Source organism: Triturus cristatus, chromosome 11 (assembly GCF_964204655.1).
Source record: "Triturus cristatus chromosome 11, aTriCri1.1, whole genome shotgun sequence".
In the NCBI taxonomy this organism is placed as follows: domain Eukaryota; kingdom Metazoa; phylum Chordata; class Amphibia; order Caudata; family Salamandridae; genus Triturus; species Triturus cristatus.
This window is the reverse complement of record NC_140594.1, coordinates 171,880,398-171,893,342: the sequence shown is the minus strand read 5'-3', so window position 1 is coordinate 171,893,342 and position 12,945 is coordinate 171,880,398. Positions and strand designations below refer to the sequence as shown.

Sequence of the window (12,945 nt, the reverse complement as noted above, 5' to 3'; positions counted from 1 at the left end):
TTATGACCAAAGGGCAGTTTTCTAGATCCAGCTTTGGACTGCGATGCTAACTAAAGCCTAGTTTGACAATGGAGGTCACCTTTCTATTGATCCAGCTTGTTCTCATCACTGTAATAGCATTGGTTGCCTTCCAGCACCAGCCATACCTATTCCCCACAATGATAAAACCAATCACCTGATCACTACATTATTCGAAATCTTAGTTGCAACAATGAAGCACCGTTTGACAAATTCATTAAACTCTTCTGTAATGTTTACTATACAGAGACAATTTCATGTTGCAAGCCTAGATCAAAAAGCTGTTAAACGCTAGATGTTTGCAACATACTGTTCAACTGCATGCTAAAATGATCTGGCTGCAATAAAAGGACACGACGGCCACAGAGAGTGGTCACCCAAAACAAGAAGAGGCATATGCCAAGGCTGCACTGGCTCGCCCCAGATAATGACAATAGGTCACCAAGCAAAAAAAAAAAAAAAAAAAAACACACCTTAAAAACTACAAAATAAGGGAAACGTTTTTTTTCCACTCTCAAACAAGGACAGTACAATTAGGACATTTTTCACAAATACCGAACGAAGCTGTTCATCCGGGCACAGCGGTTTCTACCATCAGGAACAGGCTCCACAAAACACTGCACCAAAACATGCAACGCAGCTCACTGCACCCCATACTCTTGAAGTTATGAAACAGAAGTGTTCCGTTTCACGCACTTCAACAGCATTAGGCCCTGGAAAGGCTCCGGCCACAACCAAGCGCAGCTGCAAATCAATCCCTTAACAGACTCCACTATTCTCCCTCTCCATATCGGAGGGCCTGGTTTATGTTGCACAGAACACCTTGGTCACCTTTTATCCGGCGAGTGGCTTCCACAAATGAACATCCCTGTGATCCTTTTTGCAGACACCCACACGGACCATCTTCCTAATCTGTTAAATTAAGGATCTGAAATGGGGTAGCATCCAGGTACAAGAGCCAGCATGCAAGCGCTGCACATTAGGTGTACTTCATCGGTTTTACCTACAGTGTAATCTGCCTGCAAGGTTACCAATGGAAGGATTGGAGGGACCCCGTCTACAAACGAACACTAACAAATGCACTCATAAATCGAGGTATTAAGATTAGATTAATACAGTCCCATAACAAGGCTCAGTGACACTGGCTAAAGAGCTAGATGACTCCCTCAAGCCAAAACACATCCATAAATCCTGGACAGACCTCAAATTCAAATAGATCGATGGAGTGGAAAGACCTGACACACTCAGTCATGGGGATGGGGAGTAAACTGAATGAGTGAAGTGGGAGAACTTTTCAAATCTTCGCAAAAATCACCATACAGAGATACAACTGGGTTCTCTGATAAATCAAACAATGACTAAGACTTACGTATACGGTTTACTTTACTATATAAACAGATTCAACGGTTCAATGCATCAATACAGCACCCATGCTGCAGTTCACTCAGGACCATTGAAGGAGACCCTTGCAACCTGTAGGGGCCTTTTGGCGATTGAAAATCGATATGACAATATTATTCAAATGGCTTTTTGAGAGAAAAAGCAACTAAAAATGCAGACATCTACTCAACAAAATTAGCAAGCCTAATTATCAGCAATCTGGTACGTCTGTGTGGAAGGCTTGCTCCAACTATCACAAACCACAACTTTGTTAGAATTTAAAAGCGTTCAAATCACAAAACCATGGCCAAGTTTGTATGAAATCAAATACATCTTCAGACGCAAGACCATACAAACTCCAGTGTCACTGGAAGATGAATTGTAAACAACCAATAAGATTAACGTTCATACTATCAAGAAGACTTCATGAAATATAAATACTTTTCAGCTCTTTGAGACCTCTAGAAGCAAACAACGAGATTTGTTTTGCCATTAGCGATACGAACTATTGCAAATCTCACCTGGAGTCTACACACCCCATACAGTGCGCTGCAACATTTAAACTGAGGTTGTGCGAACACCAGCAGTGCGAGCGGGTGGTGGGTAGAGAATGAATGGGTGAAGAGAGGTTTATACCCAATGAAAGGATTTCTTGTATCGGGGAGGAGAGCTGGAGCAGTCCATAAACGGAGCTTAAATAATGTAATACATTTAACTGGGATCTAGTCCAATATACCTAGTTCTATTAACACCAACACAAAAGGGTACACGCATTACTACCCAGTGCATACTGTCCACATTAAGGCTTTTTATTTACATGCAAATATTTAGAAACATAACAAGTAACCATAGTTTAGTATTTTATACTATTAGTGTGGAGTTCTGGTGATATGACCCCCCCCCCCCACCCTAAAAAAAAAGGCAGCATATTTGGAAAGGTCAGCAGAGACTTTAGTTCGCATTACTGGCCCAAATAATACAGTAACTCATTCACATTACAGGTTATCAAATAGAAAGAAATTAAAAAGCACTCCTAGAGATTGTATGGCTCCGTGCTGTAATACTTATTTCACCACTGGTTGAAAAGTATTGTGCAATGAGAGGAGGTCATTACTAAGAATCAAGCAAGGGTTTGAAACCAATGTGAGATATAAGTTAGGAAACAGCTTCAGTCTGACTAACAATTGCCCAAACTATCATATGTAAAACTTACAAAAAGAAAAATCTGCTGAAGAGCCTACGATAGAGGATTAGTTGGTTACATCAGAGCCCATCATTCGTTTATATGACACCCAGACGGACTTCAGACCTCAATGGAGCGAAGCCTGCCCATGCTTGACATAAACAATGCCAGACTAAGGACCGCTCGCAAGAATGGTTCCTGCTCTTGTTAAAACAGGACCTCTCTATAGCCTTGGACAGACCACCAGCAAATATTAATCAACATTTTGCCAAAAGATACCGCGGATTCTTGGACAGTCCCGCAATGGTTCCTGTCCTACCTCACCAACAAATACCAATTCAACAAGATGCTAACTCAAAAATCACAAAACCTATCAATCCCCCATGAAATACTCCAGGGCTCCATCCTGTCCTCAATCAACTTCAGCCTCCATATAGAAACCTTACAAGCTCCATTGTTGGAGGGGAATCATGACCCTCTGAAGTCGTAGCCTCTGGAGTCCTGGAACCTCCCCCACAATGATATTATAAAGGTACATATGCTGGTGTGTGGAATGTAAGATGCCATTGGGAGCACCTATATACACACACCCTATTCATAGAAACATTCACACTTTAGACCTATACAAAAACTATTTTCGAAAAAGAAAAAAAAAAACTACAGAACTTTGGAAGAACGCCTTGGTCATAACATGCACAGGTCGGCAACCAGTAGTTAAGGGGGGGGGGGTGGCGGCGGGGGAGGAGTCTCAAGACATGTTATCACCTCCCATCGCTTCAAATGGGTGAGATCACATACCAAGTCTCTGAAAAGTAGGTAGGGAGATCTAGAATTCACACAGCAGAAGTTATAAATTGAAACATTCTCAAAGTGGTTTCCGGTAGTTGTGTTAATTACCACAATTAAAAACATACAGAAACGTCAATTCTATCGAATTTTTTTTTTTACTGTCTTTAGACACTCAACTTAGTAAATTAGCATTAAGCCAATTAAAATATTAATTAGCAACTACACCATCATTTAATTGGAATTACACATAACTAGGACATAAATGATCCAAAAAGGAATAAGATTATGTATTAAAGCTTACCTGCCACTTCCACTATGTCCCCTGGCACGATGTCTCTGGCTTTGATCCTTTGCACATTCTTTCGGTCCTGTCGATACACTTTACCGATTTCAGGCTCATATTCTTTAAGTGCTTCGATGGCATTTTCAGCATTCCTTTCCTGAAAAAGGTTATACATAATGAAGGTAATCAGTTATGTCAAAGTGAGAAGCCACAGATAACACTTTTCCCAGCGATTGATCTGCTGGTGCTTATGTGAAAGGTGTGAACTATTTAAATAGAACCCACCAAGCCATTTAGATTTGACAGAGCCCAAGTCCATTTGGAGTGTCCGTATAACATGTACCATGAGTTTGTTGTCGCATGGAAAAATTTGGGAGTTTATAGGGGGCAGGGAGGGTAAACATTTCTTGTATTTAATCGCAAATATTACATATTAGCAGGTGCTGTTAATTCAATAGTGTTGTACTGCAGTACTGTTTGCAATGCGTTATGGTGACTTGAAGTTCGTCAAGGTACTCATTGCACTCTAGATAGGGAGTGGAAGGGTTTTTTTTAGTATTATTTAGATATTCTACTAAATATAAAAATTGTATTGTTGGGTGTATTTACAGCTGCAACATCTGACCAACTCAAGTTACAGTGTGAATCGTATACATGTTACTATCCCCAAATGTGCTTGAAGAACGCTGTAACAATAATCTATATTCTGCAATTAAAAGGATTTAGAAAAGGTACTTGTTGCACTGTGCAAAAAAAAAAAAAAAAAATTCTGACATGGCCAGCGCCAGTGCTTTATTTTATTTTTGTTATTTAAAGTGCAATAGTGCTGGCCATGTCATAGCACTTTAGTTTTAGCCATATGCTCCTCATGCACTCTCACTGGTCCTCTCCCACATGCATGGACAAGGGAGGGTGTACTGGGACACGAACAACAGAGCAAAGGCGGGATTTAATGGGGAAGCGCACAGACAAAGGGTGGGTGGGAGGCGCTGGGGAATGCAGATGAACAAGAGAGTGGGAGGCACACGAGCAATGGAAGGTTGGCTGAGGGGAATGGGGAGGAACACGGGGAGAAGCACACAATGGAGATAGCTGGTAAACACGGTCACAAATGGTTTAGAACAATTAAATGCAGCTTTTAAAAAAAGAGCAAGCAGTGGAAATACACAGTAATGAGTCCATGATCTAGGGGAGGGACAAACAAGAACAGGAAGGAAAGTCTATGGAATCGGATGAAAAAGAAGCAAGCAAATGAGTGGCAATGAAGCCACCAGTGGGTGGCCTCCAAGCCCAATGAAAGATAACAAAAGGTCATGCATGGTCTTAGGAAAGATCTATAATAAAAAAAACAAGCATTGGCATAGCCAATAGGTCTCGCCTTTGGGACCATTTCAAGTGTTTAGCCAGAGATATTTGGAAAGAAATTGTACAAATAGCCATGCAGATCAAACACAGAAGAGCCTCTTTATTTATACTTTGCTCATGTATAAGGCCTTTTTATATCAAATCAATGAACTTAACCGTAATGTTTTACCGAATGTGAACTCAAAGGTATGGATCACTTAATTGTAACAGGCTGAATGTTATACAAATACCCACAATTTATCGAATGAGATTTCTGGCTTAATAATGCTGTGTGGACCAGGGGTCTGATTAGTGGGGTAGGTGTTTGCTCTTTTGATATGCAATTTGGGTATGTCTTCGGTTCTGCATAATCGCGTATGTATCTATACTACGTGCTTGACGCACACTACGGGCACTGGGGAACTGCCCAAGTCAACTGAGGGAGCGCAGTGTATGGAGGGCTGGAGTGCCAGTCCATAGAGTGGCTGTAAAGACATAGGTGTGTGGGGGGGGGGGGGGGGCGTGTCCCTAAGGCAGAGGTGAGATATTCACACACTGAGGTGACCGTAATCGGGGGGAGCGAGGCTGTAGTAATGGCACACAGATCTTGGGTAAAGGGGGATGCAGTAGATGGATGGCTGGCGAAACTATGTCCCCCCGAGATATACACAGAAGGCTGCATCTGAAAAATCTCACACCATGGGGTGGCAGTAATTGGGGTGGGATGGTGGTGGACAGTAGTGATGGTTACCTGGGGTCGCAATCACCGACAGGGGTGGGAGGCGCGGGATGTCCTGCGATGTCAGCTAAGGTTCCGGTCGCAGGAGGGTGGTTTGTCTAGAAGGGTGCCCCCCTGTGGATGATGGCTGAGGCTGGAATGTTAACTTTCTGGTGTGACAGTAAGGGTGAAATGGGCACCCAGGGTGACACCAGTGGGTTGGTGGGGGGTGTAGGAGATGTATCGACACTGGCCCTAGAGGGAGACAATGTCTTTGGACACGAATGATAGTGTGATGGGAGAGGGGCTGCTTGCCTGTGTCCTAGTCTCTTACACTAAAACAGCGCCCGCCACCCTCTTCTAGCACCTTCTCCTTCCCCTTAAGGCTCCAGTCTGCCCTGCCTCCTAGCACCTGCTTCTTCCTTCTCATAGTGTCCGGTCTTGCCCACGGACTTACCTGCCGCGAGCAGCAGGAGGCGGCGGCTCATGGTGCACGGAGCCGGCAGCAGAGCCCAGCGCAGCCCGGTGTGTGCAGAGCCGGCGGTCTTGCAGACCGGAAAGGAGCTGGGCCAGGGAGAGCAGAGGAGAGGGGAAACCCCGGCCCTGGAGCGAAGGAAGGGAGCCCGTGGTAAGGGAAGTCCCTGAACTGGAGTGGACCTGACCTGGCGCACAACATTGTTGAATAAAATATGTATTCCTGAAGAGGTTGTTTTTATTTGAATGCGAGTTATAAATGCTGGTTTAATATGGGAGCCACTTCGAAACACACAATGTCGTAATATGCCATGCAGTTTGAGGCGATTCATTTTAAAACTTTGTATAATAAGTGCACAAGTACCCATTTTTACAGCGCCAAATCCCATGTTATAGCAACTTCAATGGGATTAGTTGCAGTGTAGAGACCTACGTACAGTTTACACTTTGACACATGGAGCGGGCAATTGCGACACACACCCCCCCCCCCCCCCCCCAGCAGGCTCGGAGGCATGGGCTTACCTGGTCTGCTTGCTCGTTGCTCTCCGCTCGTTGCGACTGGTAGCGCAGGCGCAGCGCTTGGGGCTTGAAGGCAGCCACAAGTACAGAGAACAAAGGAAACCAGGTCCAGAGGGGGTGGGGTGCACGGGTGAGCACTTGCGATGGTAGTGCGGCCAGGTGCAACCCCCCCTCCCCCTCCAAGGTAGTGCGCACCTGGTCTGCCTGCTGCTGCTTTTGCAGGGGCAGCGCTTAAGGGTCCACGGCAGCTAGCGTGCGCAGAGCACCAAAGAGGCGGTGAAGGCCCCCCCCCCCCCTCCTTGTCATTGCAGCGCGAGGACACCAGATTGCCGGGGAGGCTGCACGCGCTGCATGAGCAGAACGTACATCACCCATCACGACAGCCACATTTGCGCTACTGCCCTCGCGTGCATCGGGGTTTAGGGCAAGAAGGGGCGCGCGAAAGGGTCGTGTGGCCCCCTAGTTTTCTGTGGCGATGGAGCGGGCCAATGAAGTTAACACGCAAGCTAGGTCCTCGTTGCTCCCAAGCCATTGAAATGTTTTGCTCTGCCAAGTGAGCCCGTGACTCACTCTGCAATGTAAGGTGCATGATTGCAGATTGTGTACAACTATAACGCCGGCTGCAGGTCTGGCGCTTCGGGTGTCACAAGCCACATTGGAGTAGGGGCGATCCCGCCTAGGCGTCCAGGGAATTAGGAGCTGTAAATATTTATACTGTGCTCAGGGGAAAGGGTAAGAGGGGTGACAGGGAGACAAGACACGGGCGCTTAGAGTGGAACATACACTGATAAACAAGCATGCGAGTGGTGCGCGTGCCACACCGAGACATGTGTTTTGAATTATCGCGCACGCATCGGTGCACGATAATTCAAAACACATGGCGCCCGTGTGGGTAACTGCAACCAATAGGCCATGGGCAGAGCAAAGGAAGGACATGCGCCTGCCTTTGCCCAATTGCGTGCTGTCTTTCTCAGAAAGACGCACGCAAAGCCCAATAGCCTGCGACGAAAACAAAACCACACGCACGTGTGGTGAGATTTCAAAAGCCCGTACATAAAGACTTCGCCAGAACAGCGCATGCGCACTGTTACATGTTCGACCTAAAAAGGGAGGGGGACAAACAAGATGGACAAGGAAAGCCACTGAATACAAGGTAAGCAAATAAGAGTGACATAGAAAACCAATGGTTTGGGCCACAGACCAATGCAAGTTTTGGTATAGGCCATAAGAGGCAAGACGTACAGGAAAAAAAAAACCTTTTCCAACATTAAACAACCCTTTTTCCTCAGGCAGCCGACACCGCTATGAAGCCATACTAATGGAAAATTGTCTGCCACACAAAGAAGAATAACCAACAAAATTCTCGCGTGGCCCCATTCTGAAATAATTTATCCCAGAAAGCTTCAGATTTGCAGGTCGCTGCTTTCCCGATAGTCAGGAATGCTGCAGGAACTGATGTATGGTGAATAGTGCCCTAGATGCGCCTCAGAAGCAGCTGGACCAGAATCTAAGATGCTGCCTATCGTGGCACCAAGTGCGCATAAGTTCTTCTAGTGAAGCACTGTGCTTGGGAGTGATGAATAAGAATGCATATGGCCTGCAGAGTAGGAGTAGACTGGGGGGAAAAAAGTGACCAGCCGACATGCCGGAGCACAGCCCCGGAGCCTGCATCACTGGGCCGAAGCCTATTTTACAGCTCTGCGCTCACCTGGAAGCGAAATAAATGACACCTCGGTGGAGTTTGGTGCAGCACCACCAACTGACTTAAAGCCTGGCAGGAGGATCCAGGAGATTAGGTGCTGCAGCGTCCTTCATTGCAGCACTGTAGGGCGCTGCGAGACTTGGTGCTGGGCCTGCCAACTGTATCATGGATGCAGAGCCTGGCTCTTTGCAGTAGAATGCTTAACTCTGGATACAAGGTAACAACCTCACAGCATTCTGCCTTTTTGGGGGGCAACAAGATAGACATTCGACTCGTCCAGCAGCAATCGCCACGATTGTTTGTGTGGCCCTCCCAAAAAGCCCTAAATGGCGGAGAATGAAACTTTTTTTTTTTTTTTTTTTTTAAGAATAGTAGTACCTCAGTCAAGGAAGGAGAGAATGGGGATGACGAATTTCGCATACTAACCTTTGTCTGTGGAGCAGAGAGATGGAAGGGTCTCCGGTAAGGGTTGCAGTGCTCATTACTACAATGTATAAACTCCTCCAGCCACTTTAATGATGGTAAAGCCAAGGGTGGTGCACGTCCACCACTTCTTGAACTTTCTGGACACGAGAACTAGGTCTTGCCGCAATCTGAGACTGCCGTGTTGGACAGCACTGACACAATGGATGCATTTAGGAGGATAGTAATGGACATAAAACCAGTTATCAAACCGAAATAGATTCTGTGGTTCTGAAACTGTTGAGAACAGACCAAAGGAAACTGGTTGAGGAGGTAACTGGCCCAGACAATTGTGTTGCAGAGTTCAGCCCAGAGATACTTTAACTCAAAGCCACAATAGCACACATGCTTTAGAAGGTGCGCCTCCTGTAATACCGGGCACAGGATGCTGAGGGGAAAGTCTCACCGTAGCAACTTCTAATTTACAGATTTTCCTGGAGGCACGGTGGGCAAAGACACAGAAGCCTTCCTGGCAGAGTGGATATGAATGACCATTGGCCTATAAGGATGGACACGCTTCTTCACAATTGAAAGGGTTGAGAGTCCCCATTAGACTGCCTAAACTAGTTGAGCCCACTAAAATTCTGATAGTCTAGATGCTCCATTTCCGAGATAGGCAGCAATGATGCCAGTGGAAGATGAATGTTCTACTAGACATTACACCGGAGATGAATAGGCCAGTGGGACAGATGCAGATTGGCAGATTACCTTTGATAGCAGAACATTTATGGCCGCACAGTCTACAAATTGGCAGATAAGCGCCACCAATACTTTCTCTAGGCGCCCTAAACAGTTTGGATGTTCTGAGTACTAAGGTGTGGGATGGCAGAGAGGGAAGTCTGGTTCAGTACGGACTAGGTAGGGAAGATGTTTCTCCCGAAACCCACCAAACAAGTAGTTTGCCACAAAGGTTTCAGCCTTGTTCCCCAATTAGGAGAGGATTGATCATGCATGTGTAATGCAACAAGTCCGGATGAGTTTTGCATGTATGAGCATATGGTAGTTCTGAACTCTGCCCTGTGAAGGGTGTTTGTTGAAGTTTTGGGGTTTGTTTTTTCCCCATCCAGTTGCCGGTTCAAGATAAGTAAAGGACATGGCAGATGGGAACGGGGACATGGACATGGCACAGGGGAACACGTTGTGCAATACCTGCATCAAGAGATATGGTTAATGTTCAGAGGTTAACTGCAGGAGCAGACACTGTTGGGGGGTACTAGGCAGCCACAGAGAGACCAAGCCATCATGTGAACATGAAAGTGGGACAGGCTTGTTCACTACACATCTGAAATGTCCCTGACCTTGGCAGTCCTGCCAAAATGAAATGGAGGGGGAGAGGAAGAGAGGAAAATACCATACCACATGAGCAATTGTAACATAAAGGTTGGTAGGCTCGTATAGTTGTCTAGATGGCAAGGCACTACATAAGGTTGCTCTGAATTCCCCAACAAAGGTCAGCTGACACTTGGAACATATTGCTGTCCTTTTGGCTCTGCAGCCTCAGGATCTATTTGCGCTTTGGAGGGATTTGACCCCAATGTGTGTGGAGATGAATAGGTCAAATTTGCTGCTGCTGGGGGCTCCACTGAGAAGGCGGACCGAAAAGTTGGCGGCATCAGCTAAGGGGAAGGATCTGATGGATTTTTGGAGCACTCTCAACCTGTTGAATCAGGAGTACTCCTATTTCCCCCCCCATTACATATACTGCACACATGTATCAACATGTTTTTGGCCACACTATCAGTTGTGGGCAGAATTCTTGCACATCCAGTTATTAGTAACCTTACAATTAGTCAGAGTGGGTGGGTGCAAACAAAGATGCTTGAAGAATTAGCATTTAGGTATGGTTTAAAAGATAATATAGCTTACTTCTTTATTACCTATGCTAATGTGGGACACCTTTAAGGTGTTTATAAGAGGGTTATGTCCAATGGTGTGGTGAGGATAGTATTGCATAACCGGCTCAAGGAGCTTGAAAAATAAATGACCATGACAGAGTTTAGGGCACCAATTCAACCTGCGCACCATCCAAAGCTGGCTGCACAACAGTATTCACAGAAGGAGTTGCACAGGAAGCTTGGCTTATTAGATTACAGGGAATATCTAGCCTAGAGAATTTCTGAAAGGGACACAACAGGGAGCCTACTGGTGCATTTGGTTTAGGCCTCAACACTGTGCATTGTTATTGCAGCGATTCACTGGGGTCATGACTCGAGCATCTAGTGCAATCCTCAAACACATTAATGAAACCTTGCCTGTACACTATTGAGTTATATGCCTTATAAGTAGAACTATGTAGTATAGACATTGAAAAAAAAGAAATTTAGTCGGCAGCCTTCATACAGTTTACTCCAGGGCAGGCTGAGGGTTTGGAGGCGCAAATCTCACTTGACAAGATCAAACGGACTCCGACTATTGTCCACAGGTAAGGCCCCAAGCAGCACAGACTCGTTATGGATTTCTAGAAGACATTCCTGGGGGTAGCTGGCCAAGTGCTTTCTCTACCAATATCAGGTGGTGTTTGCAAGGTGGATGCATGACCCATGGAGCCCCTGGCATGGCACATTAAACATGCAAGCTGACAGATCCACTCAAGTGATTTTGATGTATGCAGACATTTTACTATATGTGCGCGATCACAACAGGGGCCTACTAGAGTTACTGGGTGAACTGGACCGGTTTGGTGAACAGTCTGACATTCGCATAAATGTGGCTAAGTCGTGCCTTTTTCAGTAAACCAAGAAGGGTAACAGCTTTCATCAACTGTATTTGGATTACCCATGGATTCCCAGGTATCTGAATGTTAGAAGAGCAGATTATGTAGGGATCACCAAGACATTATGCAAGGCAAAGCTACCTGGGACGAGTGATAACAGCCGCTAGATCTTCAATAGATTTTTTGATGTAAGTTGCACTTATCTGTAATGGGTAGAGTAGCCCCAGCCAAGATGGCGCTACTGTAAGTAGGAGGCAGGTTACGCTGGACACAATGTATATCCCACTAGACAAAGAGGGCCAGTGAAGTTCCCAACATCGAGGCCTATTTGGCAGCACATCTCCAAAGCGTGTCTGGCTGATTCAATCTGCAATTTTCTCTGAGTGCACTTAAGTATGAGAGAAGACAGCCCCTACTGATATCCAGAAATATGTCCTTAATATGCAGTACAAAACCCGAGCCACTTCGATACCACATCAGGCAGAAAAATGCAATTGGAACCACTATTTGAAGTAGGTAGATCCAATATGCTGCAGAGATACTACTTTGGGTACCTCAGAGGTTCTAGCGAATTGCTTAATTGCAGATAAATACCCTCTGGATCAGGGCTGGGTTGCCTCCATTGGGTGCGCTCAATAATTCAGGCATACTCTTGGCCTTTGAGAAAAGAAACACTGCTTACAATACACCAAAGTCAATTTTTGGTCTGCATTATCTAAAGCAATCACTATTACACTGGATAGAGGCAGTACAGAGCCTATGGTTGACACACTGAAGAATGTTTTATAACCGAGGTGGGGGCAACACTTTATTAAACACAGCTTATGAGGCCATCAGGATGACTAAGTCCAAGAGCTGGTACACCTTTCCGGCAAAACAGATTGAAGATTAGGGTGAGGACCTCTGATTCGGAACGGTCCAGGCCCTACTGCAGGTGCATCAGGTCTCCAAAAACACTTGGTTTAAGCTTTTACACTTCAGCTAAGTCCATCGGACAGATATGACCCTGGTGCAGCTGCAAGAGATGTGTCCTGACACCACTTGTGTGCCCCACCCCCCCACCCCCCCCGATGCAAAACAGAGAAGGCTGCCTCTGAACACAGGGTGGGTCCTTAAGCATTGGTGGGCAGAGATTACAAAATACGTTTTGGAGGAGAGGCAGGTGAAATTTGAGAGCACCCAAGGTGCCCTTGATGGGGCTTATGCTGCAACCTAAAACAGGCAAATCATACATTACATTTATTGACTTCGTACTAATCATTGCAAAAGGACAGAGACCTGTGTAGGTCTGTCAAATCAGAAATGGAGGCTTGTGTCAGATGAGCCCATGTTGTGCCTAGGTTGGTAATAGATTGGGAAG

General features: G+C 45.7%; 1 protein-coding gene across 2 annotated transcripts in view; it reads right to left on the bottom strand.

Moving 5' to 3' along the window:
- ATP2A2 (ATPase sarcoplasmic/endoplasmic reticulum Ca2+ transporting 2) overlaps nt 1–12,945 on the bottom strand; it is a 246,589-nt gene that overhangs the window by 190,748 nt on the left and 42,896 nt on the right. For both annotated transcript variants that reach the window (XM_085634329.1, XM_085634330.1), the window contains exon 5: nt 3,672–3,810. In XM_085634329.1, coding sequence (XP_085490455.1) covers nt 3,672–3,810 — 139 coding nt within the window. The remainder of the gene's footprint in view (nt 1–3,671; nt 3,811–12,945) is intronic.